This window comes from Primulina eburnea, chromosome 2, assembly GCF_022965805.1.
Source record: "Primulina eburnea isolate SZY01 chromosome 2, ASM2296580v1, whole genome shotgun sequence".
Lineage (NCBI taxonomy): Eukaryota > Viridiplantae > Streptophyta > Magnoliopsida > Lamiales > Gesneriaceae > Primulina > Primulina eburnea.
Window position 1 is genome coordinate 43,118,535 of NC_133102.1, and position 27,511 is coordinate 43,146,045.

The following is a 27,511-nucleotide window of genomic DNA, read 5'->3' on the forward strand; positions in this document are numbered from 1 at the left end:
ATAAATTATAGTATCACATGAAGATATAAGAAAAAAATAATTATATATGCAATAGTACAATAACATGATAAGTATATAATAATATAATAATATGAAATTTAATACTAATATATTTTATTATTTTTTAACTAAGAATTGAAAGTAAAGAATTTAATAAATTATTTATTAGAATTTATATCAATAATTATGAATTTTAATATACTAATAATATCATAAAATACGAATTTGATAGAAAAATTAAAATAGTTAGCTATAATAAGAAGTTTAAATATTTTAGTCGCACTTATAAATATATATATTTTTATATATATATAAGACAAATTCTTTTAGTGGAATCTTTTTTACAGAAGAAGGAGTGACGTGTGAGTGTTTTACATCCATAAAATTCCCGTGTCTTTACTATTCACAAGTTTTACATTTCAAACTAGGCAAAAACTTGTATGAAACGGTCTCACGAGTCGTATTTGTGAGACGGATCCCTTATTTGGATCATCCATGAAAAAGTATTACTTTTTATGCTAAGAATATTACTTTTTATTTGAATATGGGAAGGGTTGACCCGTCTCACGGATTAAGATCCGTGAGACGGTCTCACATGAGACTAACTCTTCAAACTATATCTTGTTGTTTAGATTGTCAACTGGTTGAAAATATCATTAGAAATATTGAACCGTCTTTCACACTTTTCACGTGGTTAATATTTATAACCGTTTGAGAAAATCTTTCAACCGTGTAAAAATGATTGAAAACAAATTTTAAAAGCAAATTTTGAGTATTATAGGTTATATTTTATTATCAATATTATTATTTCATTAGTTTTGATAATATTTTGACGAGTTAGTCATAAATATTTTAAATTGACAATTATTTGTCCTTAGTGTGCTTCACTTATATAAATTATGATTTATGCATTTATAAAATCCATAATCTGGTTGATTTTTAGGTTATTATACCTTATACGTGGTTCTTAGATATATATATTTTCAAAATTTGTTTCAGTTCAATTCATTCTATATATTATGCTAATTATAATTTATTATATAACATAAAATTAACGACTTGAATTTCAATTTGAGAAACAATTTTGAAAGTAAAGTATATAAGTTCTTAATTAATTTATTCGTCTAATATGACAAAAGACTAAATCAATATAAATAAAAAAATGAATCAAATTATTTTTAAAAAAAATCAAAATTTAATTTTTATTAAATAATTAATATTTACGTGCATCGCACGTGCTTCTTGCTAGTTTTATAAAATATATAGAAGTCTAGATTGTCTAAACTTTTAAACTTCATAAAAATCAATAAAAGCCTAAAACCCATACACCCCGTAGTTTCAAATTTTTTGTTCGGCATCGAGTAATTGTTGCTTTTTTTTTTAATTTTAATTTCGGCATCGAGTTCATTGTTAAAACCATGAATAAACATATTATCCTATGGCATGAGTAAGTAATTTCTTCCAACCAACGACAGTGTGGCAATAGATCCGATGATTTTGAGCCACAAATTTGATATGCTGCCGCAAGAATCGGCCTTCGTCCACCCTCAAAACGAAATCATTCACGTGGGATTGGCCCCACACGGCGTTCTCACCACCCAACTACGCTCTTCTCTCTCCACGAAGTCAGTCTTGTCTGAAAATCCCACTTCTTGGTTAAGCATAAGAAACAAGAAAACTCCCCTCCCCTTGTTTACCCTTCAGGAATCAGGACAAATAAATAGGATTATTGGGATTTTATATTTTTTCTCGATTAATGCTTCTGTTCGACGAGGCTTGCTTGGAGGAAATTTGGCAATGATTTGGCTATTCTTGAACATTGATTTAGTGAAAACTGCCGTTTTTCGATCTGGGGAAGCGATTTTTTCTTTATTTAATGGCTATGTTTGATTGGAATGACGAGGAGGTATGTGGATTTGTTTTCTTTGCTTTTCTTTATTTTTTCCATAACTGGAATGCTTCTTCTTTTATTTACTTTTTTTGCTGGCTAGTGTTTTTTGCGAGAGTAAAGAAGAAGAATATATGTATGTACTTTTTGAGAAAATATTAAAAGGATATAATTATGTACTTTTTGAGAAAATGTCGTTGGATGATCAATTGCGTTATTTTTTATTTGAATATTTACCATTTAAGGCATTGAAAGGGATATATCATTTTGAACTTCTTTCTGTTTTTGATTAATTTTCTTGATGATGGAACTGAATGCTTTCTGTCTTACGTCATTTACTTCGATTTCTTTCATATATATATTCTTCGGTGAAATGTTGTTAATACTCATATGATCATTTAAGTCATGGACTGTAGCAACTAAATAGTCCGAGTTTTATGCTCCTGTAAAATCAGAGGAATTATTAATAAAATATAATGGTCTGGCATAACGTGGTTAGATATCACGGGGCGAAATCTTGAGATTTTTAGAGAGTAGAGCTGGGGGAGTTATGGGGGGAGTTATGTGTTATGGAAGTGAATAACTGGAAGAATCACAAGCAATATATTTTTGGCAGTGCATATAATTTGGTTGATGTTGCGGATAGAAACTGTATGGTGAAAGTTGTATAAACTCAGACGACAAGAAACAACTTTCTTGTGACAACACTACCACAAAATATGGAGACCAAGATTGACCGTTTTGGAGAATTCGGAGTGATTCTAGCAACAAAAGTTGTTTTCAACCTCCAAAGTTCCTTGATCTCAAATTCCTTTAGAAGCCATTGTTTTAAAATTAGGTATCTCTCTTCATCTTTACCTATCACTGCCATATTATCCATGTACACCAACAAGGATTGTCACTCCCCTTGATTTGGAGTGTGTTACAGAAAAGTGATAGAGTCGGTTCTATTTGTGTCTTAATGTGAGCATAACTTTAGCATGTCTTCTAAACTAGGAACTCAGCAATTGTTTGTGTCCATAGATATCCTTTTTAAATTTGCATTCCATTCCTGCTTTGGATTCAAATCCAGGATGACAACCATGTAGATTTCTTCTTCAATATCGCCACGGAGAAATGCACTTTTTGCATCAAGCTATTGTGGATTCCATTCAAAATCAGCTTTCAATAACAAAATAACTCAAACTCGAGCTCTAATTCGAGCAAAATTAGTGCAATTTTTTTTAAATTGTTCGAACTTCGAGTTCAATTATATCCGATCCAGCCAAATTTGAGTGGTAAAATTTTCTTCATATTCGGCTCGGTTTGGTTCGTTTACGCCCTTAGTTGCAACCTCTTCAAATGATTTTCCTCATTCGATGGGTATGCTGATTGAATATTCGCAATTCTGGTTTGAAGCAGCCATATTATTCTCGATTGTACATTACGGATCTTGGCAATATGCTCGGTAAGAAAGGAAAGATTTTCTGGAGAATGGTGATCCACGGCGTAACATGGGAAATATGGTTGGAGAGAAATAGAAGAATTTTTCAAGAACTAGAAGAAACAACGGAAGATATCTGGGGGAAACTCAAGTTCACTTTAGCCAATTGGATTCGAGCGGATAAGAACTTTTATGGAGTCTCTACATTTGACATTTTAAGAGATTGGTCCTATGTGTATTGTTAAAATTAGAGGTTTTATTTGGCTACAGTGGATTGCTAGTCCACTACTTGTAATGTTAAAAAACAATAATTTATTAATAATATTTATGTTTCTCATCAAAAAAAAAAATTATTCTCGATTGTTTGGACATTGGAAACAGTGCCGTCTGTTGTGGTATCCAACATACTGCTGGACAGTATCTAGAGAAAGAGAAAAAAACGAAAGATGATTGAGGGATCAGATCGCTAGAGAAATGGGCCAGGCCAGGAAAACGTTAATGGGTTACAAAAGGTCTGTATTATACAAAATTCTGCAGTCTATAAAACAGTAACAATCTATACAATCCCTAAGAATTAGGAGATCACCCCAAATCTTGTAAAATCATGTAACTTAAAATCATAAGATTAAGAGATAATATAAAATGAGATGTTCTCCTTAGAGATTTACATAATTTGACACCTGTATTGTGTTAGTCTATCTAATCGGTTTGGCGAGAACAACTATGATTTATTGAGTTCCATGACCATTTGAAGTTAATTATACTGTAGATATGTGTCTCAGAAAGATGACAACATCTCTTTTATGATTGTACTGTATGGTATTGTGTCTCTCTTCACCTTATGTTTCACTGTGTCTCTGCCAAATAGGCTCCAAACTTATTGACTTAACATGTAAATAATGCCGTGATTATTTTCAAAAGTGTGATATTTCTACAGATGATTTCATTTTTATTGCAATATGTTATCTCATTGTTTGGTTACATCTTATGTATGTTTTAGGTCTTTCTGTTTCATTTAAGCTTCATGCGACAAATTCTGCTCGTTCGTGTTTCAATTGATACACTTCAGTCTCTAAGTTGATTGCAATTGCATCAATATCTGACTATCTACTTCTTTCTGGTTCAGTTAACAAATATCATATGGGGTGAGGCTAAGGAAATTGGTGACGATCATATTGTTCCTTATCCTGATCAAAATGAGGAGAACCGTCCAGTTTTATTTGATCACACGAAAAAGGATATGAATCATGAAATTGCTCGAGTTAGCCCTATTGAACAAAAGAAACCTTGTACAAATGCTGAACATGGGGTTGAAGTGGTTGGCAGCTGCAAGTATGGCATTCATGACCCCCCCTCAAAGGGATGTTCTAATGCACGGCCTGATGGTTCAGACCTAGCTATTACAAATATTGAGAAAGTTGATCAGGATTCGATGGGCACTGCTGCATCAAACAATATGATGACTACAAAAGGTGGATTCTGGAAAGCTTTGAATCGAACAATTATTTTAAATATTAATGAAATGGCTTTATAATCTAATGATCTATTTTTTAAATCTTCTAAATACAATTGATAAAGTTTATTATTTTCTTCAAAATCCACCAGAGGACAGAGAACAAGGTGATTTTGTGGACGATGGCTGGGCAAATATTGGAAGTTTTGATGATTTGGATAGGATATTCAGGTAACTAAAAATTCTTATATTTCATATTTATTTATTAGAATCCAACCGCCTTGCAATTTTTCATTCCTTTGAATTTTCTTGATGAAACAATATTATTTTTTCGAAGGAATACCTTCAGACATAAGTATATCATCTTTATAACATTCGTATGTGTTTTAGCTCTGGAATTTAGTTTCATTTCTGTTTTTTATTTTTAGCGCACTATCATCTGTAGGGACAAAATGAAATATAGGATAATAGACAAATTTATTTAGATAAATACAGGATAGTAGACAAATTTATTTAGATATGACAAGTTTTATATTCGTTGAGGATTGTGGCAGACAAAACAAGGTTTGAGAGGTTATTGAGCATTATAATAAAGTGAAGGCACTATGGCAAGAATTATATCTCTGCAATGATAATGATTTGGCTTGGAAAACAGATAAAATCCATTTCCTGAAAGTGTTTGGGAGACACATTTGGCAGCTCGAGCTCTAGTTTTCCTGGAATTTGAAATTTAATATTTTAGATGGCAATAAGGGGAGTTTGAAATTTAATATTTTAGATGGCAATCAATTAATATGTTGTTAAAATAGCTAATCCATATAGATACTTAGAAATCTCCGTGGACCCGAACCTCCAAAAGATCCTTGTTTTTTCTTTGGGCCGCCATGTTTTGTTGGAGAGTACTAATACAAGAACTTTGATATATCATGCCATTTTCACGAAAAAAAGACTTCCTAAGATCAAATTTAATACTCATTTACACTATCACTCTAAAATATCTAGATATTTGTTTGAAACTATGCCCGTACCATTTGGTAAAATCTGTCGAGACTTTTCATGCATCATAGTTGTCACTTAGTAAATAAACATAACAAAGTCTTGTGTGATCATATGTAAATGCGATAAACCATATTTTATTCGGTGTGTTTATTTAGAACCCCGAACGTCACTTTCTATTATTAAAAAGGGTTTTGAGGGTTTATATAGTTATGACGGAAATGAAGTGATGATGTTTCACATATTCACGTATTCACATATTTCCCATTAATATGAGGATGAAGCTTCATCCAAAATCATTTAGGAAACAAGTGTTGTAAATGCTCGTAGTTTGGATAACCAAAACTAAAATGACAGAACATAATATCATTATCTAAAAAAAATTCATGAATTCGGGACAAGTATTCTGTACTCGATGGTTGAAAGTTTTGCCCCAAATTTGATCCATCTTCAAAGAAATATAGTCCTCCATGCTGTCTAGCATGCCAATCTTCTTCCCGATAATAAAATCCTGAAGAAGACATTGACATGAAGAGAAATTAGCTAGACAATTTGGATAATGAGTTTGTTTACCAATTCGAAGTAGATTGCAAGGAATATTGTGGACTTGAAGAACATCGTGAAGGGTAAGAAATTGTGATACAATTATACGAAGGAATACCATGAACAGATGCAACTGTTCGTGACATGGTGCACCACAATTCTGGTTCCTTCCCATCAGGTTCCTTCCATTCTAGTTCCTTTCCATTTTTATGGAAATCACCAACAGGAATTTCCAATACATATCTTAGGATGTAAGCCGGTCTCTCCTGACATGACTTCGTAGCTGCTGGTTCTTCCTCCATTGCTGGAATTTGAGGCTCCCATTGGAGCCGCTTTCCATGCTGTCGTAAGTTTATTTGCCTTCGTTTTCCTTGCTGAATTCTTGAGCTTATTGGGTGTTTGGACTTGGACAAAGGATTGCTTCACTGCTGCAAGAGGTTCACACTAACACCACCGTCACTTCTGCAAGAGGATCAGCAGCACAAGAACACAATTTTAAGGAGATTTCTGCGGCTATCGGCAGTGAGATACCTAGAAAGAGTGCATCAACGTAAGGTTGAGCAGGGTTCTGTGGCTACTTTGCAACTTTATAGACCCTAGTTTTTTCATGGAAGGTATCGACGTGGCTCTGATGCCTTGTCAGAATGTTTGAAAGGAACATTTATTCTCATTGATTCATACATGGGAAATACCTTGGTACGTATATAGGAAAAGAAGGAAACAAAAATTATGTATCTCCTACTTTATTCTATTGTATCTAGTAATTTATTTTTATTTCTTAAAATATAATTTTACTGATAGTAAAAGATCTTCCCTTTTTTGTTTTTGACAACTTTAAAATAAACAGAGTTCATTACGATGACTAAATACATGGCCTGGCGCTCCATTAACTTTAGTATCACTGTTTACCATATTTCCTTTCCATGTCCATCTGACTTGCTATCCTCACAAGTGATATTTTGCAGGAACGACCCAATATGTGGAGTCATGAACTCTGGTGGTAGTGTTGATGAGCCATGGTTGTCTTCTCAAGGTGTAACTAGTCGCACATCAATACTTGTGCCTACATCCTGTGAGTCTTCTGATATGCCACTTGGTGCACTGAACTCCTTAGATGGGTCTGAGATTGGAGCTGAATTGACGCCAGATTGCAGCCATTCTTTTGTTTCTGTGAATGAAACATTCAAAGAGATCAAATCCCATGTCGGGCAAGATGAACAGGCAAGCACAATTACTATTAATATATCTCTAGCTATTAGTGAAATAGAAGGTGCAAATAATTAAGTTTGTTTATTTTTCAGTTTTTTCTCCTATTTTTGTAAAGTCACGAGTTTGGCTTGATCATCTTCTGCGCTTGTATGTGTAATGGAGGTAAAAATGGGAATCACTTTCATTGTTTTTCTAGCTTTCTCAGACTTTTGAGATTGGTGAAAATACCGAAGCATGCCAAAAGAAGCCTGATGGAGGAAGAGCTTCAATAATGATGAACGAACTATCGGAGAAGTAATGCTCTCTCCTTTATTTTTGGAGAATGAAACTCTTATAAAAAAGAAAAACACTGTATGAAGAAGCTGTTCCTTGTCCCTCTAGGACAAAATACAAACAAACAAACAATCCGACGGATGAGAAATCATTCTTTGTCATTGAAAAATTTTATGCTCGACATGATAACAACTTTCTATGTACCTCAACCAAGCAATTTCTAATAATATAAATCCTCAAGAAAAGCCTGAAAATGCCAACTCAGACAAATTACCTGGATATACAATCTCAGAAAATTTTAAATTAAAATAAAATTCTGAATTAACTATTTAGGCACTTTAAATTTCTAAATTCTGAATTAACTATTGAGGCACTTTAAATTTCTAAATTGTAATATTCAATTAAAATGTTTAAAATCCATCATTTGTAGTTTAATTCGTTGCAAAATATACTTTTTAGCTTTAAATGACACTAAACTAAAATTCAAGAGACTAACTTTCCTACTTCCCCAAACTTTGCATTTTATATAAAATATTCACGCCATAAATTTCAATAATTTTATCAATGATTCTCAGGCATCAAACTAATTAAATACTCAATTATACGACTCAATAATTTGAAACTAATAGAAACCAGCTGAAATTTTTGAAAATCCCTCAAACAAATCTGAAAATTCAATCGACACTTCAAACCAACTCAAAGTTTGTACTCACATCCAAAAATACAACAAATATCAAATATTGGTACCAAAATAAACCGGAAATCGAAATAAATCGAATGGTTAAAACTCACTGACGGGACAACCTACAAATCAACAAAGAGGCTGAAAATCGATCCTAAAAGCAAAGTAGTATGAAACCAGAGCTCGTGGTGGTACTCGGCTGGAACTTGACATAATAGGGTTGGAGATAACTCGAAATCGGTCCTAAGCTCGACTACTACTCGCTCTAAGTTAGAAAACACATAAATCGCAGACGAAAACAACCGGAAAATCCACTCTTAGGGATTTGGTGTTCGGCTTAGATCGCGATTTATGCCTCAGTATGGATATCAAAATGAAGCTTGGGTCAAGAGCTATCAAGCCTTCTATAATTTCAAGATTCTGGCGACGGAGGTTGGCGATTTAAGCGGTGTAAAGTGGTGGTCGGAAATGGGGTAAAAAGAGAGAAGCAAAATCGTGTAGAGATAAGACGAGTGTGAGCTCTCTTTTACTTATTTGGGTTAATACTTGACCTGGTTTGTTTTGTTTCAACATTTGTGTGCTATTTAATTCAAATATGTATTTGAATATCGTCAATAATTCAGATATTTTTTGATGCACATATTTAAACACACGATTTAATTATTTGACTTAATTATTTTAAATTCTTTGTTTGATAATCTTAATTATTGCCGAATAAAATATAACTAACTAACATTGGGTTTTTACATTTCTCCCCTTCTAATACAAAATTTCGTCCTCAAAATCAAACACACTACACTACTTACATACCAAATAGTAAAAAAACATCTACCACTAATTTCTTACATGCTCAAATAAATGAGGCCATTTATTGACGCATTTTAGCCTCGAGCTCCCATGTCTACTCTATTGTACGATGACCGTTGAAATTGTCTTGTTTCGGAGTTGTTAATCTTTTCAATTAAGAATTTGAATTGGATACACAACATAACTAAGAGAATTGTTCGACTCCACCTCACCGGGCCTCAAAACATGAGATAGATCTGGCTCATACTTCCGCAGCATAGATACATGAAAAAAATCATGTACCACAAACAAACTCTACAGCAAGTCCAATCTATAAGTGTAGCGCCCTTACCCGAGCCACTACTAAACAGACTAATAAACATGCAACATTAAACTTAATAACCACAATTAAACAGCGGAAACCAAATACTTAATCATCTTACAACCCAAATGAAAACATAGCAATAACATCAGTCTTAAACATTATTACAACCATAACATAATTTTGAACGAGAAAACGATAAACCACAGAAGACCTCCACTGGATCACCACCGAAAACACAACTGCTCTAGCCACTGCCCTGGTCGTCCGAACCGTCCAACCTAAGACCTGCCCCGTGGAATGGGGTGCCCAAGATGAAAACAAGGACGTGAGCGACAATCGCCCAATACGAGAATGTACGAGTATACAAACTGATATGATGCATGCGAAATGCAATATGCTCGGATATCAAAGATCAAGTCAAGAATCTCATGCTCAGTCTAGAGGCGCCTGAGTGTGTAGTCTCTGACCTGCCCTAGGCATGTTTTGGCTCCCACACTCATCATCAAGACGTGGACCTGCAATGTCCAGGTCATCAGAGCCCGTGGGTCCCGTCGGACACTGTAGCTCTCGATGCCCCATCGTCCACAATACAGAATAGGGCTGAGCGGCCCCAACAAACGAGGTATATCTCAAAAGATATCAGGCTCAACATGATATGTCATGCATAATATGCCAAAGCAGTAAAACATGTATCATGCAACAGATAAATATGCAGCATATAAGTGTGTATACTACGCTTGGATATCTCAGTCAGTACATCACGTACCTCATTAAAACAATCTGACAGAAAGCTCTGAACCTAGACAATACCAACATAATGAAATCACTAACAAACCAGATCAAACATGCTACAAGTTCTCCCTAATGATCCTTAAATCACTATATAAGGATTTAGGATTATACCTGCGTCCGTCGTCAGCCCGCTGATGATGTCTCGATCTCAGTACACCGACCCTCCTCAAGTCAACACTAGCTCCGAAACTTCCCGACACCAAAGTTCCCTAGAAACTGACTAGAAACTATGGTACAACTAGAACTCTCTCTGAAGAATGCGGTGAAGGAAACAAAAGAATCGGCTTTTATTTATAGGTTGTATCCGCACTATTTCAGAAAATCTGAACCAATCTTATCTGCCACGTGTCAGAATCTCATTGGTCTAGTTGGATTTCTCGAGATAATGTAATCCGAAGTAGGTCGGGTTATCCATTTAAAATTCGGTGGATACCAACAGCTTAATCTCGAATTATCAATTCCTTAATAATACTTAATTAACAACTCATTAATTATGTCTTAATTAATACTTCATTCAAAATAAGAATTCGGGTCATTACAATAAGCCAATAAGCTGATCTTCTCAACAATAGCATATGGTCCAATGTATCGTGGAACCAACTTTCCTTTTCGCCCAAATCTCATCGTGCCACGGCCCACGGAACAATGATACTTTCAAGGAAACTTGGTCAACAACTTGAAATTCTTAAGTCCCGCGCCTTTTATTTGCATAGCTAGCTTGAAGATCTTGGGCTGATTTCATTCTTTTCCTAATCAAATCAATTGTTTCTAAAAGCTGACTTCGGAATATTTTAATTTTGACTCGAAGGTGATGGTACCCTGATCAAATATTAATCTTTGAATAAATTGAATTTCCTTGAAGTTGATCAAACAAGTCATCAATTCTAGGCGGATTGTATTTATTTTTCAGTGACCCGATTGAGCTACCTATAATCAATGCACATACTCATGAAACCATCTTTATTCCTTACAAATAGTACAAGTGTTCCTTATGGTGACATGTTGTGGCGCGTATAACCCTTGTCCAATCAGACTTGTAACCATTATCTCAATTCTTTTACTATTGCCGAAGCCATTCTATATGGCATTCTAGAGATCGGCATAATGCCCAACATCAATTCGATGTTGAAATCAATTTCTCTCCGCAGTGGAAAGCGTGGTATATCCTCGAGAAATACATCAGAGAATTCTTTCGTTATTGGGATATCATAAAATTTTGGTTATTTCTTTGTACCATCCACATCATATCATACACTAATTTTCTAAAGATAATAAATTAAACATTTTATTGCTGACACTAACGTTATCTTAGCATGTGGTCCTCGACCATAAAAATTCTATAGTGGCTCGGTAATTTGGCAGTGTGTCCATACCAATAATACAATCAAAATTATGCATCAACAGTACAATTAAATTCGTGATCGTATTGCTATCATCGAATTAACACAATTTGCCCAGATGGAATAAATGAGCCAACTAGCGTAGACGGAACGGTTTCATGAAATGGTGTTGTCACAAGTTCATATTCATCAACACAATTGGATGCAATGGATGAATGAGATGCTCCAATATCATATAAAACCTGTAGTATGACCGCAAACTGGTACTTGCGATCACACCGGCTGGAGACTCTTTTGCCTGATCCTCAGTCAAAGCTAAACTTTGCCTGTTGAGGTCCCTGAATACTGTAGCGCATTATCTATGACTTGTGGGTAACTAGACTGCTGATAGGTGTGCAAGAACAAAGGGTCATTGAGATGACTGCAGTTGTCCCTGTGCACAACTCAGACAAGCTCCGGCGTAATGCCCTGGGTGATCGCAACTGTAACATGATCCATGTACTCTACCACACCGTGTAGTATTGTCTACCTCACATCGATCACAGAAAATCACGGGGTATTGCCCACATGTGACATCTTTTGATCCACTGGACTTGGAAGAACTACACTGATATATCTTCTTAAATTGTCTTCATTTTGGTTTGAATTTATGTGGTTTATCTTGTTGGTATGATTGCTAAACTAGATAAGAAGGTGTATACACTTAAAAATATGAACCACCACTAGGTATCTGAGAAGTCTGAGATGGCCTACCTCGTCACAATCCTGCCTCGATTTCTATCGCCTTATCCACGGCTTTTGCATAAGTGGTAGGCGTACCGGCCATGACTATAACATGTATCTGATAGTCTAACCTTTCTTGAAATTTTGTCTTTCTCACTCACTACCATGTGTGGTACATAAGTAAGAAATCATAAAGTTGTCGGGCATATCTTCAACAGACATGTTGCTCTGAATCAATCGATGAAATTCTGACTCTCTGGTTGATTAGTAAGACGAAGGGGTATTCTTGAATAATTTTAGTTAGCACGAAAAACATTCCAAGTGATTTTCACTAATTTTTTTTGCTGGAAGACGTGGTAGTAGCCTCCCACCAATGTTGGGCACGATCTCGTAGTTGGAGAACTATCATAGTCAAGCTTCTCTCATAATCATAATGTAGTATGTACCATGTTAAACAGATACTCCATGTGCTTCAGCCATCCTTCGTCTCTCGCTAACTTTCTTCATTCCCGAAAAATTTCAATAGATGCGTGTTTTGAAATCTCGCCACTGCCAATTCCATTTCATCCACTCTGTATGCTAATTGTTCTACCTCTACATCAGTCTTATGGGTTGCTACCTCAAGGAACTCCATACTTTCCTCCGACATTCCATGCTCCGGACTCTTGTACCACTTCTTTTCCTTTATTTCCTCCGGTTGCCATTCTACAAAATCCAATGTTCAATTCCCAAAAATATTCATTAACTTCCAAAACATCGAAATAAAACTCAAATGCATAATCTACAACATCTAATATTAAAATGTTCTATGATTACCTACTAATGTCACTAACATTTCATATCCTTAAGGTACTAAGATATAATTCACGCCAGACAAAATCAAGTAATTTCAAATAATCAAACACTTGCTCACAAATTTGTTATGTCTAAATTTGAGTGTATTAACTCTAATGCGAGCATATCCCGGTCTATGCTCTGATGTCATACTGTGAAGGACCATTATCCTAATCATGATATATTATCATGCAATTATGATTAATTAATATATTTGTTTTTGAACCTAAAAAAATTTCGACACGACCTCTCCATAAATAGGACATACTATAAAAATCAAAAACTCAAAATATCCAACATGCACTCGCAAAAAACATAACTAACATAAACAAATGCCGGTCAAACAAAATCACAACATAAACAAACCAAAAATATCATATAGTTTACAAGGCTCGATAATTACATAATACACTCCTAAAATACTCCAAACACATCATAAAACTACTCGGGATACACCCTGGTAAAAAGTACAACTCCATAATATATAGATATATTATCTTGGAGACGACAACACGACACAATACCTAAATAAAACTGAGCCCGCTCTGAAAGAGCTTTGGTAATTCCTGTTACTTCCTCTCGAGCACCTGAAGTTGAACCACATGTGCCACCTGTCATGTCTACACACAAAAGTCACGACAGCCCCCAGAACCCCAGTACAAGATATCAAGAAACAACGAATATGACGTGAAAGTGCAATGATGATATGCATAAATGCAATGCATGAACATGTGCAAAATATCAAGATATCATGAGTCAAATGATCAATAATCAACAATCATACATAATGTGTTCGAGCTGGTTCATGCCTCAGTGGACTGCTTTGGGGATATGCTCCAATCTCGATGCCAGCAACTAACTAAGTCGGACCGAATCGAGGGTGTCCTAAAATCTCCAAGACATAATATACTATCATGTAAAGGATCCCAACAAAAATATAAACAAATATCAATGATAGTCAGGCTCAACTTGATATGTTCAGTGTATCGATGTGTCTAACTAAAAAAAAATGTGTGTGGATTAAGGAAATATTTTATTTTATTTTGTACATCAATTACCAACTGATAATATGCGACTCAACATATAATATCACATAAATTCATAAATAAAGAAATAGCAGATAAATCATACATATGATCATCACATGCCTCTGTCAGATATCGTAAAAATACCAATAATATAAATCCTCAAGAAAATCCCGGAAATGTCAAACTTAACAAATCACTTGAATATTAAATTTAAATGATCTTATTATCATATAAGAATCTCATAACCATTTAAATTCACCTAAAATTCAAATTTTAACTATTTATGCACTTTAAGATTTTAAAATTCCAATATTCGATTAAAATGTCTAAAATTAATCATTTCTAGTTTAATTTTATTCTTTTTAGCTTTAAACAACGCTAAACCAACATTCAAGCTGAAATTTTCGAAAATCTCTCAAACAAATCCGAAAATTCGATCGAGAACTTGAATCAATGCAAAGTTTGTACTTACATCCAAAAATATGACAAATATCAAATATTGGTACCAAAATCAAAACGAAAATCGAACTAAATTAACCGGTTAAAACATTCACTGGACAACCTACAATTCAACTAAGGGAGGCTGAAAATCAAACCTAGAGGGCTCCAAAGTCCAAGCAAAGTAGTCTGAAACCGGGGCTTGCGACGGTTCTCGGCGTCGCGCGACTGGAACTCGACAAAATAGGCCGGAGATAACTCGAAATCGGTCCTAAGCTCGACTACGACTCACTCTTAGTCAGAAAACATAGAAATTGCCCACGAAAACTACTGGAAAATCACGAACAAGCCGGATGCACAATACCTCATGACCTAGGGTTTTAATGTTCGGCTTAGATCGCGATTTATGCCTCAATATGGGTATCAAAATGAAGCTTGAGTCGAGAGATACCAAAGCCATCTATAATTTCAAGATTCCGGCGACGGAGGGTGGCGGTGTAACCGTGTAAGGTGGCTGTCAGAAAGAGGGAAGAAAAATCGTGGACAGAGAAGATGAGTCGGAAATGGGGTTAAAAGAGCAAAGAAAAATCATTTAAATAGAAAATTAGAGAAGAGAGAAGTGTTACGAGAGAGAAGATGATAGTGATGTTTTAGTATAAATGATTTATGCGCGCGTGTTGGTGTGTGAACTCTCTTTTACTTATTTAGATTAAAACTTGACCCATTTTTTTTTAGTTCAACACTTGTGTGCTATTGTTTATGTGCGCGTGTTGGTGTGTGAACTCTCTTTTACTTATTTAGATTAAAACTTGACCCTTTTTTTTTAGTTCAACACTTGTGTGCTATTGTTTATGTGTGCGTGTTGGTGTGTGAACTCTCTTTTACTTATTTAGATTAAAACTTGACCCATTTTTTTGTTCAACAATTGTGTGCTATTTAATTCAAATATATATTTTAAGAAAGGAAAGATTTTCTGGAGAATGGTGATCCACGGCGTAACATGGGAAATATGGTTGGAGAGAAATAGAAGAATTTTTCAAGAAATAGAAGAAACAACGGAAGATATCTGGGGGAAAATCAAGTTCACTTTAGCCAATTGGATTCGAGCGGATAAGAACTTTTATGGAGTCTCTACTTTTGACATTTTAAGAGATTGGTCCTATGTGTATTGTTAAAATTTAGAGCTTTCATTTGGCTACAGTGGATTGCTAGTCCACTACTTGTAATGTTTAAATAACAATAATTATTAATAATATTTATGTTTCTCATCAAAAAAAAAAAAAAACATCGTCACCAATTCCGATATTTTTTTTGTACATGTTTTTAACACACAATTTAATTTTTTGACTTAATTATTTTAAATTCTTCATTTTAAAATAAGTTATCTTAATTATTGTCAAATAAAAGATAATTAACATCGAGTCCTTACAGTTTCTCTCGTTGTTTTCATTTGTTCAGGGCAATAATAAAAAGAGATTGCCCAAAGGCCATAAATGCCAGAAATCAGAAGAAAAGAATGAAATCAGACATCTGCATGATTTAGGTTATGGACGTTCCTCACGAGCAAGCCCGTCACAGCTATTTAGCATTCACTATGCACCATCAATGATCAACCAATATCCACCCTTGGTTCTCAGCCAGCAATGGCAGTCTCAGAGGGCTGAACCTTTCCAACAAAAGCAATGTACTGGTCCACTTTTGTCATCTAGTTTATATGGGAATGTGTTTCACTACCCTGCCATGTCCATTGTACCACAATTTCATCTTGTGGAAGGAAACCATGAAAATGGAAATGCAAATTCCCCGAAGAATTCAGTGGATGGTGCAGTGAAGCATCCAACAATGACACCCAAGGAAAAAATCGAAAAGTTACGGAGGTGTCAACAATCGAGAGCAATTCTTGCAATTCAGAAACAGCAGCAGCAATTCTGTAATCATTTATCAGTTGCATATTCAACGATGGAAGGAGAGAACATAGAAGTTAATGGAAATCTTAGCACATTGCTTTCCTTTGATCACAGCACATCCACAGAAGTCAACGATTCCAATGCAGTCAGCATACCTTTTGACAATTGCTCAGTGGAGGAATCAGTGTTTTATCAACTCCGAGAAACAATTTGCAAAGTTAGTAAAATGTTACTGCTGGTAGAATGTGTTCTGGTCATTTTTCTGATAAGTTGGAGTAACTCAGCCACAAACTGACATTTTTGCAGTTAGACATCCAAATAAGACTTAGCATCCGGGATAGCTTGTTTCGACTTGCTCAAAGTGCTGTTAAAAGGCAACGCCCTAGTGATACAGGCAGTATCAACAGCAGAGATGAAGTGTTCAGCAAAGATATTGATACTCACAAGAGGTTAGTTAATAATTTGCGAGGAACACTCACAGCAATCATGCATGCTGTTTATTGCACCGTGGGAAGATCTTGATTTTTTATTTGTAAATCTTTTCAAGTTTTAGACTTAACCTACATATCATCGATCGTACCACTGTAACTTATCATGTGTGAGATCATGATTGCCAGTAAGACAAGCAGCATTTAATGATGCTAAACATCAGTAATATGTTGTCAGACAATCATGTCTAATAGAAGGAAATAGAATGTATCTATTAAGTTTTTGGATGGTAAACTAGTGGAATTGTATAAAAACTGAAGTTTGGAGCAAAATTTACTCTCTTGAATCAACTGCAAGTCCAATGACTTTTTACTAATCCAATTGGGGAGGTTTAACTTGTTGGCCAACATTTAATTGTAATGTCAAAAATTTTAAATGCATTCACCCTTAGATAAGCTGTAAAACTTCCCTTTAAAATACATCAGTCAAGACTCTTTTTTAGCATGCACTCACCGCTTGCTAAATTCTTTATGCCACATATCCTTTTATAGCCTTTTTAATTAATGTGATGTGCTCTCCAATCATTTTTTTCTCGAGTCCTGAAGCGTTGATAACAGAGTAAGTTTAAGTTATTTCAATCTATCAGCTATGTCTGATCATCTGTTTATTTTCCCAAACAGAACTAGCACAATATCTGGTGAAGAGACCGACACCAATCCAATAGATCGTACTGTGGCACATTTACTTTTCCGTAGACCTCTAGAGTTATCAGGAAAACTTTCCAAAAAACACGATTCACCTGTGTCTGCTTACATCTCGCATGAAAGGAAAGCAAGAACTTTGGAAAGCATAGAGAAGGGACATTTTCCAGACACTTTTGAGAAAGCTCAAGTCGAATCTCCAGATGGGTCAAAAACTTTTCGTGTATATTTTGATAAAGATCAGTCCAAAAACAGCCCTCGCTTAGACACTCACCAAAATAAGCTGCGACGAGTGGAATGAAATGCCTCTGAATCGTTATGAAAGTAATTTCCTCCTCTTCCATCAATTTCTTACATGTCTTTATTTATCAACCTTAACAATCCTTTGATACTGAGTTAATCAGCAAACTTTATTCTTTTCCGATAGATTGAAGGATACCTGTAACAGGAGGCTATATTACAGGGAAAGTTTATGGGAGTCATATTTTGAATTATTTGTGGTCATCTTTTCATGATTCATTGTCTAGATCGATGTGCTCTGTTAACCTATCAAGGAAATGGTGTCTTTCTACAAGTCACCACATCATGTTTGAAAACTTCAAGATGGGTTTAGTATTCACAACTATACTGTGGTGTTGACATGTCTTCACCTCTTTGTAATAAGCAAAAACATTCATTCATGTTCTCCTGTATGTGTAGTTTGGAACATAGTTTAAGTCTAAAGATGTTTCTTATGGCTTATTAAACTAGTGAAATAAACTATTGTGTTTTGCTAGGACTATCAGTTAGAAGAATTTTGGAAATGCACTGATTTATGTAAGTTTCTTTAACTGGCTATATTTAATAAATACCAGTTGCTTTTGTACGTGGATCTTTCTTATATTGCTTTTATGTGAGGCTTACTTTTTCCTGAATATTTGGTGCAACGGATTTTTCCCAACTAATTGGAAGTATCATTATATTTAATTGATCTTATTTAGATAACTAGTGGAGTTTTTCACCTTAAGAATATATGCGAAAAATCCAAATTTTGAAGTATGGACTTACAGAGAGTGGTTTAGGTATATAGACTATTGTTGTTAGTCAAATCATGTTCAAGTAACATTATAGAGTTGTGGTAGATAACTTTATGTTTTGGAATATACTGCATTCAAAGTTTGTGTTGTAACTATCCAACAAAAAAATTTGAGCTCAGGTTCGAGTCTTGTGAATACAGCAGGCCGGAGAACCTTCTTCTCTTGAAATCCTGAAAAAGTGTTGATTTGTACTGAACACGTTATCAACTGTGAGTTACACGAGTCTGGTATGGTTCTTCGAAGCTAATCACTAGACCATAATTCTACGAGTACCATATGATAGCAACAAATACAGAAGGCACGAATGCTTGTTATAGCACAAGCAATGACTCATGTGAAAACTAAATGAACAAATACGCAGACCTATAATTTTGTTTGTATTCCATATTTCTTTTTGTTTCCTTTCGCTAGGCATATGTTGAAATTCCCAAACTACACAGTACACACGGTAGTGCCGTATATTCATTCAGTTGTCCAAGTTTTTTAATTTACTGGCAAGAAGCAAGAGCATTACTAGGGCTGGCGAAGCACAGCACGGAATCCATGTATTCCTCGAGATCGGCACTTCTAACTTGTTTTTTATTCTCTCCGGCTTCTTAGACGCACCTCCAGAGCTACTTCTTGCTTGACACTTCGGCGGGGCACAGCCCTAGCACGGAAGCTGTATGAGGAGCAATATTCTACGCTCTATGGAATGTAGGATAAACAATCAACGCCCCACATTGTAAAACATATGACGAGCTCTCATCCCATCACATGGTATTCACTGTCGAGTGAAGAATCTGTCTTACTATTTGATATATGCACAAAGTTCCACAGCCTAACCTTCGATTTTGGATTCATGAACAACCTAGACCTCCATTATTCAATATAATGCACAAAGCTGTGGGCCTTATCCAATCAGCCTTTTTGGTAATCCTATCACCGTCTCGATCTTTTACCATATGTACTTCCAATCCTACCAAGTTGCAATAAATCAAATCGTAGTGTTGAAAATTCTCTCTTTGCCATAGTTTCAATTTCCTGTCTAAAAATTGTTTAGATTAGTGATCATATCTTTTTAACCAGTATCCAAGCACAATTCGAATACATTTTAACCACTTAAATCTGTCATATGACATGGCGTGTATATATATATATATATAGCTGTGGAGCTGGACAGACACATGTTTTCCAAAATCATATAATTAAAAAGTAATAAAAAGACATCATTATTTGTTTGAACAAACATGGACAACGACCAAGACAACAAACATCAAACAAAAATATAAGCCTAATCAATTACAAAGCTCACGAGCAATGCCCAAACGAGAGTTGGCAGTGTCAAACAAGATCCTCAAATTTTGTTGCTGCAAATTGGCTATCACATTCAACACCGAGTTCACATTATTTGGTGCGGCCGCCATAGCCAAGCAAGCCAGAGAACCCGAGCTACTGTGTATCAAACTATTCTCAGCTGGCAACTTCAAGTCCAGCCCTGTAAAATGCAATGTGATTGTTGGTGCTATTTCTTCATTGGTTGCTGCAAAACAAGTGTCGAACGCCCCCAATGAGCTAAAAGGCCCTTTCAGTTGCTTCATAAATTCGTCTCTAATGGCGGTGTACACGGGCTGGATGAAACGGGATATCACCGTGCCGGAGTCTATTATGGTTCCGGCGCCCGTGTTGGGGTTGAATGTGAGTAGTTCCGGAGTTATGGGGATGTTGACCCTGCCGACACTCACGCCGGTGAGGTTCACGTAGTATAACGATGGCCTGTGCGGGTTGGTGAGAAGTGGGGTGGTTTTGATCGTCTTCGGTTGACCCAAGGGCCCGAGTTTCAGCGACCCGGAGAAGTAGTAGTTCTTGAAACTAGGCAGACAGTATGAAAATACACCGGAGTAGAGGGACCCGGATTGAGAGAGCAATGAGAGGGAGCCTCGGCCAAGACCCAATAACCCCTGGGGCGGAATAGGCCCCCCCGACACGGCATTGATGCATCCAAAAGCGTAGTTTGGGACAGCATCGTTGCCCAGGACGAGGGTGTCGTGCGACAGCGTGGCCGCGAACGAGGAGGCGGACCCGTATGACCGGTTGAAGCTGCAATAACCTGAGCCGACGGTAGGACACGAGGCTCCGCTGACTTGTGTGCACTCGGATGCGGAGCAGTCCAACGACCCGAACGTGGAGGACCTGTTCGTGTCGAACATGGTGGACGAGCAACCCACGCAACCGCTACATGGGATCCATGCAGCATCGTTGCTGGTGTCCAAGACCATGAACATGAGCTGGCCCGGAGTTCCGATCTTCGCACGGACGACATAGTTTCCTACGTTTATGACATGGCCGGGGGCGATGGGTGCACTGGTGGGCTTTTGGGTGGCTAGGGAAGACAAATAGGAGAGCCTTGTGGGGTCATTTGAGGCCATCTTCATGAGTGTACTAAGCCATGAGGACGCTTCATTTGGTGCTGTAAATGGTGAGCATTTTCCATAGATGTGGAATATTGACAGGTCTGAATCTGAAGAAGAACAAGAAGGATCAAATGCAGCACTGCATGTCGTGGAAAAGAAGAAGAAGAAGGATGACGATGGATGAGTACTCCATTAGTGAGCTTAGCTTTTCTTTTTGAATAAGAATTGTGGTGCTTTTGAATTTATAGACCACTTGGAATTTTGTATATTCCTTGTTGATATTTATTTAATCATGGGTTATTTTTCTAGTTTATCTTAGTTTATGTCTCTTACCAATTCAATATGTTACGAGACACGGCCAGACTCCTACGAGGCAGCGTGGGGAAGTTTCCGCAATAGGCGAAAGCCTGACGGAGTAATGTCGGGCTTCTTACTGCTCAAATATATCCTCCTACATCTATATATAAACAATGGTTTATCAAGAATACACAAGAAAAACACTTCAAATTTCAGTGATATTTTTCGTCATGTCAACATTGTTTTGTGTCACATCATTACAGCGAAAAAATGCTTGAAAACAAATAATTGTTGCACTAGAACCTAATTTTTGACTTATTAAGTTATCAAAATCCAATTTAGGCACCAAATTTGTGTTTTTTCTCATTATTTTTTTTGTATCACCCAACGATTGATGTGAAACTAGTAGCACTCATGGTCAATTGGTTTACCTCTGTTACTTGGCAAGTAAAATTCAATTTTAAATAATGATTAGGATAAATAAATACACTCTAAATTAAATACATATATACTCAATTTTAAATGAAGCAAACTTCAAGCCAAACCGATGAGGTACCAAGAAAATCAGCTCGTGAAGGTTTACAATAATTGTTACCATGTAAGCATATATTTGCAATGCATGTGAAGCACGTCCCAATTAGTCCTCGTGAAAAGGAACCGTGCTTGGCGAAAAAATCAATTGAAATTTATTTAAAATATATTCAAAAGATCCTTCAAAGTGTTTTTCATCGAATGTTTGTTTAATCCTAAAATAATGTCACAAGTATACATGAAAACACATTCATTCCTAGTTTTCATTTTTGGTCTTATTATCGACCCATTTACTGTTTTAGAAAACTAATCTACTTTTTTTTAAAAGTTTACTGATTTTTAATCAGAGTGCTTGACGTTATACTGAAAATTTTTGACGCGTCCGATGTCACATTTTGTGCACTAAAACCGTGAATTGACTGAAAATATGCCCAAAAAAATTAAAGAATTTTTTTTTAATGCAATTTCCTCTTCTTAAATTCGATACATATAACGCATGAGAGGCCTCTCCCATTTTCACTAGACATTGGAGTTTCGAATCACTTGCATGATTTACATTGAACTATAACATTCCATCAAAAAATTAATTATGTGTGAAAAAAATGAGAATATTCTCATTTAAAAGCAAAGTGCCATATTTGGAACATAATAATAAATCCATAGGGGAGTTTACTTGATAAAAATACGAATATATGCAATAATTAACACTATCATGAAATCTTGGTGGATAGTTTTCTTTGTCGTTTGGGAAAATATAGCAGATGCTGCGGTCGGTCACGGGCTCACCCCCAAAGACTTTCTGAACCCCGATTCACGTGATATCATCTTCTTCACATTTTGTCAATCACCAACTTTGCCCCATATATTTAATAAACCCATTAAATATATACGTATAATAATAATTACCATATATATATATATATATATATATATATATATATATATATATATATATATCTGTGTGCCTTTTCTATAACTGCCAACAAGTGTACAGGAAAAGTAAGGAGAAAAAGATTTTGCATTGGAGGAGCATAATTGAAACTTGAAATCACAACAAATCAGTATTTGTTATTGCTCTGTAAAAATCATCGCTCAAATTAATCTAGGAGTTCATTATGACATATATATATAACAATCAGACATTTTACGACCCGATGTGAGTAGAGTATCATAATCACCATACTTTAGAAAGCAATGTTCTCGTGGTTTAATTCATTTATCCGATAGCACCGCCGACTCGAAGAAGTGGCTCCTGTATGAATAAGTTGTGCCATAGTTTTAAGACCTGACTCCCACAGATTTAACACTTTTGCCCACAAATTCAACTACTCGTAATTCATCCTTGCTATACGAAAATTAGTAACCTTGATGGAGGATAAATTACTCGTTGAGGATCTCTTTAGTACTATAAGACGATAGAGCTCAATAATTGTGTAAATAGCCTACAATAGAAATAGATGCTTATAAAAGCATAATGATCATAAAGTTTTATGGACCCTTGAATTCTGCATCAGAAAAAGGGACGTCATGCTCGAATGAGATTCGATACATGGGCAGCAATTTATGCTTTAATGTTAGAAAACAACTAAGTCAAGTCATATACCCAAGGGCTTTTCCCAGGTGATGCTGTGCAACCATGAATTCTCGAAATTTTACCAGGATGAGATGCCTCAAAACAGCAAGAGGAAGGAGCAAATCAAAATTTGTTACTTGCAATCCATCAAATATGCATCCCATCCTTGAAGTCGGTACTCACGTGCTGCCTCAGCGGGGTTGGCTGCCTTTATTATACCACGGCCAACAATGATAATGTCACTGCCTCTCTCAGAAATGACCTGAAGCCATGAGACCAGTAAATATTATGCAAATATTTGGTAGTACAATATAATGGATTGAGTTTTACACTTTTTTCAGTTCTCTTCAAAGATTAAAAAAACGGGAGACGCACAAAACATTGGTGTTAGATGGAGTAAGCTCGTGCCAAACATTTATCAAGCATGCCATAACAAAACCTTTATTATGCCATCAAATTAGTTCAAGAAGTCTTGAGCCATTTTTGTGGGCTTTTCCATTCTCAGTAACAGCATTAAAAAAATAAGATCCGCAATTTCTCAGCAAACATCATTTTTTAACCAAAGAAGACTAGTTTTGATTTCTATAATCCATAGAATCGAATTGAACTTTGATGTTTGTACACACAACCAATAAATACTTGTTTTTCTTACTACTTGCAAATTCCTCACACACTGGACTTTAAATTGCCTCCTCATGAAAAATTCATTTCATAGGCAATAAACTTGTTGTTTTTCTTGATAATAAGATATAAATAAAGCTTGGTCCCATCTCCTTTAAAAATTTCATGAATATTATCAACATACTCTAGGTATTAGAATATGCATTAGAAAACCAAAAAACTAACTTGCACATTCTGCTTAAGACAATGTAAAGGAGTACCATATTAATATAAATTTTACTTACAGAATTTGGAGTGTTATATTGCTGTCCCAAAGAATCTCCACCTTTGACCAATTGGACACCAGGGGTTGCGTGAATAAGTGATGGATTCCCATGTTTACCAGGCCAAGACGCAGGATTGACAGAGATGAAGCCAATTACAAAGTCTGCATGATCTTCTGCTATTTTTACAGCCGCGGCCGTGTAATCACCCTTGGCCAGGTTGCCAGATGAACTCATCTCAGCAAGTAATAACAATCCTCTGCCACGAGGCAAACCCTGTTACAGGAAAGAATTTGAATCAGTGGAATGAAAGAGAGTTCTAATCTCTCTTTTTCAAAACTGAGCATAACATCATAACCTTCAATTTCAACCCATCCACGACTCCTGGACCTGAAATTATATGGGCATTTACTATATCTGCCCACTCCAATATACGGAAGACACCTCTGCATAAAACAAACAAATAAGAATCATCACTGAAAGCAGCACAAAAAAAGAATATAATTGGGAAAGTGAGCAAATTTAACTCACCCTTCATATTGCATGGCCACCGTATTACCAATGTCAGCAAACTTCCGATCTTCAAAGATTAGGAAATTATGTTTCTCTGCAATCTTCAAATGATCGACCATAATGAGCCACAGTCAAAGAGTCAATATTCGGGCAATGAATGAGGATCTAAATATCTAATACAAGTAGCACATATCTCACATTTTCAGAACAAAAAAGAAAGGGTTTTTATTCAGCATGATAACTGAGGTGATAAAGTTATCTTAATTATCAGAATCAAGGAGCTGCTGGGCCAAAAAATATGATGGTTCTAACGTACCATACGAAGCTTAGATCCAAAATCATCTGTGAAATCAGGAAATATATCCACATGGGTTTTTAACATGCAGATCTCAGGTCCAACCTGCAGATAGATAAAAGAAAAGGTTAAGAAAGATTATTCGAACGCAAATTTGCATGCATTTATAACAACTATGCCATCTAAAACATTGTACGAGGTTACCAAGTGACACACATGATACATGGTAACATGAAAGAGCTAAAGACTAGACTACAGATCATGAGTTATAATTGGCACAACTGTTTACTTGAAGCCCTCAGATCTTTATTGGAAATAGAACAAAGAAGATGCACTGCTAGTTGGCTACTAGATTCCTTGTCAGCTTATTTTACTGAGCACAAAATATAAAAATTTATCAGTCATAATGCACCCATAGATACATATATTACGTTACTTTTTAAGTTGAAAACATATCAACTGATCAAGAGAAATTTCAGGAAATATCTACCTACAACTGGATTTGAAATAAAATAAATATTAAAGGGAATGACAATAGTTTAAGGTCAATTTCTTTAATGAATCAATCCCTAGTAGATAATATCAAAAGATTAAAATCAACCTTCCGAACTTCCGAATCTATCTGATCCAACTTCTTATCTTATTTGTTATATGCAATTGCTTACAACTATTCACTCAGGATAATACAGATTTTAATACCAAAAGAAAAAAAAAAGATTCCAAAATCAGATTACGAACTGGCTATGGCAAATCATACAAAAATTACAGCAAGATAACCATCAACAGCCAATAAGAAACTAGTAAGTATTTTTCGGCACCTCACCCTGTCTGCAATTTCAAGCAACTCAGCAGCAGTGGCAACATCAGCAGCTACACACAAGTTAGTCTCCTTCTGCACCATTATCTCAAACAACCTCTTTCCTGTAGGATTCTTTGCCATCTTCGCCCTCTCCTCATATGCAATTCTTACTTTTACCTTCTCAGCTGCTGGTACCACTGGTACTGACACCTTTCGATTCTCCTCTAGGAACTTCATTACCATTTTCTGGGTGTCCTCTGAAATTCTTCCCTTCTCCTTCAATATCGAAACCATTTCACTCAGCTTTACCATTGCATGCAGTGTGATGCCATTTTCTGCCAAAGTTTCCCTCCCACCTTGTTCCCTGTGTCCCGAGATATTCATAATAAAACCAGGATTCATAAGACAACATTAACAAATTTAGGCATGAGTAAAAGAATATGTCTAACAGCTACTACTAGACATATATGACGAGGCGATAAACACAATCAACTATTTAACACTCCATTTGCTCAATCATTCACACGGAGTACCAGAACAAAGATTTTGAGTTTACTAATCTATCTTATTGATGTCTGTGCTTACATATCTGTTTACATAAATTGTATACATTTGTTAACCACAGGTGCCTACTTGTACACAAGTCAGCCACCAGCAGATATCTGGTCGTGCGGGAAATAACAGATCATAGAACAGTACACTGCTAAAATAGCATCAGCTGACAAGATTTACACAAACACTAGATTGATTAAACTACGTTCTTCACCTATCAATCATGACGACGGCATCAGTAACTTTCAGGCCAGCAGCGCGGAGCGGCGCAGCAGTCTCGAGCACCGAGGCCCCGCTAGTTACGAGATCCTCAACAATAAGGCAAACCTGATTAGGCTCAAATGCTCCTTCAATAGCTTTTGCTGTGCCGTAGTCTTTGACCTCCTTGCGACGCATGAGCATCGGAATCTCGGAGGAGACGGAAATGCAGGTGGCGATGGGGAGGGCGGTGTAGGGAACGCCACACACAACTTGATACACGGAGGATGGAGGGAGGGTTTTGATCAGAGCTTGGGAGATTTGGCGGAGCAGCGAAGGGTAGGAAACGATGAGGCGGAGGTCGATGTAGATTGGGGAGGAGATGCCAGATTTGAGCTTGAAGTTGCCGAATTTGACGGCTTCAATGTCGTGGAGCTGCAGGATTAGGGACTCCATTGTTGGCACAGCCATTAGCGCAACACTGTGAAGTAAGGCTTCGACAAAATATATTTATACGCAAGTGCACACAGTGTAATATATATATATATATATATATATATATATATATATATATATATATATACATTGAGAATATATAAGAAAATATTTAATCATTAAAAAAAAAATTCA

General features: G+C 35.9%; 3 protein-coding genes and 1 long non-coding RNA gene across 8 annotated transcripts; 1 reads left to right on the top strand and 3 right to left on the bottom strand.

Annotated features, from left to right (window-relative positions):
* The first annotated feature begins 1,464 nt into the window (after positions 1-1,464).
* Positions 1,465-18,395, top strand: LOC140823389 (protein LNK2-like). Of its 5 annotated transcripts, XM_073184701.1 has the most exons (9): positions 1,465-1,906; positions 4,438-4,783; positions 4,917-4,995; positions 7,269-7,336; positions 7,418-7,524; positions 16,192-16,857; positions 16,947-17,089; positions 17,750-18,094; positions 18,198-18,395. In XM_073184701.1, exons 1-8 carry the CDS (start codon positions 1,877-1,879, stop codon positions 18,069-18,071), a joined length of 1,761 nt encoding a protein of 586 aa, XP_073040802.1. In that variant the 5' UTR covers positions 1,465-1,876; the 3' UTR covers positions 18,072-18,094; positions 18,198-18,395. The 5 variants fall into 5 exon arrangements, with proteins under 5 accessions (XP_073040802.1, XP_073040801.1, XP_073040803.1 ...); XM_073184700.1 differs by having other exon boundaries at positions 7,269-7,524; XM_073184702.1 differs by lacking the exon at positions 1,465-1,906 and adding an exon at positions 3,661-3,823 and having other exon boundaries at positions 7,269-7,524.
* On the bottom strand, positions 5,088-6,712 carry LOC140823391 (uncharacterized). The gene is made up of 2 exons (XR_012116204.1): positions 6,422-6,712; positions 5,088-6,271 (listed from the first exon to the last, which is right to left on the bottom strand). It is a non-coding gene; the product is annotated as an uncharacterized lncRNA (long non-coding RNA).
* A 1,618-nt stretch (positions 18,396-20,013) lies between the features above and the next one.
* Positions 20,014-21,447, bottom strand: LOC140823390 (aspartyl protease AED3-like). The gene is given in 2 exon segments (XM_073184705.1): positions 20,014-21,393; positions 21,395-21,447. Coding segments are annotated over 2 exon segments (1,308 nt in total). The 5' UTR covers positions 21,433-21,447; the 3' UTR covers positions 20,014-20,123.
* Positions 21,448-23,496: 2,049 nt separating this feature from the next.
* On the bottom strand, positions 23,497-27,387 carry LOC140823392 (uridine 5'-monophosphate synthase). Its single transcript, XM_073184707.1, has 7 exons — positions 26,898-27,387; positions 26,156-26,495; positions 25,354-25,437; positions 25,056-25,138; positions 24,883-24,970; positions 24,546-24,800; positions 23,497-23,902 (listed from the first exon to the last, which is right to left on the bottom strand). Exons 1-7 carry the CDS (start codon positions 27,350-27,352, stop codon positions 23,774-23,776), a joined length of 1,434 nt encoding a protein of 477 aa, XP_073040808.1. The 5' UTR covers positions 27,353-27,387; the 3' UTR covers positions 23,497-23,773.
* Between the last annotated feature and the right edge of the window lie 124 nt (positions 27,388-27,511).

Excerpts from the sequence above, each read along its gene's own strand:
- LOC140823389 (XM_073184700.1), top strand. The coding sequence starts at position 1,877 with ATGGCTATGTTTGATTGGAATGACGAGGAG. Across the intron at positions 4,996-7,268 it reads GATTTGGATAGGATATTCAG|GAACGACCCAATATGTGGAG; the intron begins GTAACTAAAAAT and ends GATATTTTGCAG. Across the intron at positions 7,525-16,191 it reads ATGTCGGGCAAGATGAACAG|GGCAATAATAAAAAGAGATT; the intron begins GCAAGCACAATT and ends TCATTTGTTCAG.
- LOC140823392 (XM_073184707.1), bottom strand. The coding sequence starts at position 27,352 with ATGGCTGTGCCAACAATGGAGTCCCTAATCCTGCAGCTCCACGACATT. Across the intron at positions 24,971-25,055 it reads GTGGCCATGCAATATGAAGG|AGGTGTCTTCCGTATATTGG; the intron begins GTGAGTTAAATT and ends TGTTTTATGCAG. Across the intron at positions 23,903-24,545 it reads AATATAACACTCCAAATTCT|GTCATTTCTGAGAGAGGCAG; the intron begins GTAAGTAAAATT and ends TCATGGCTTCAG.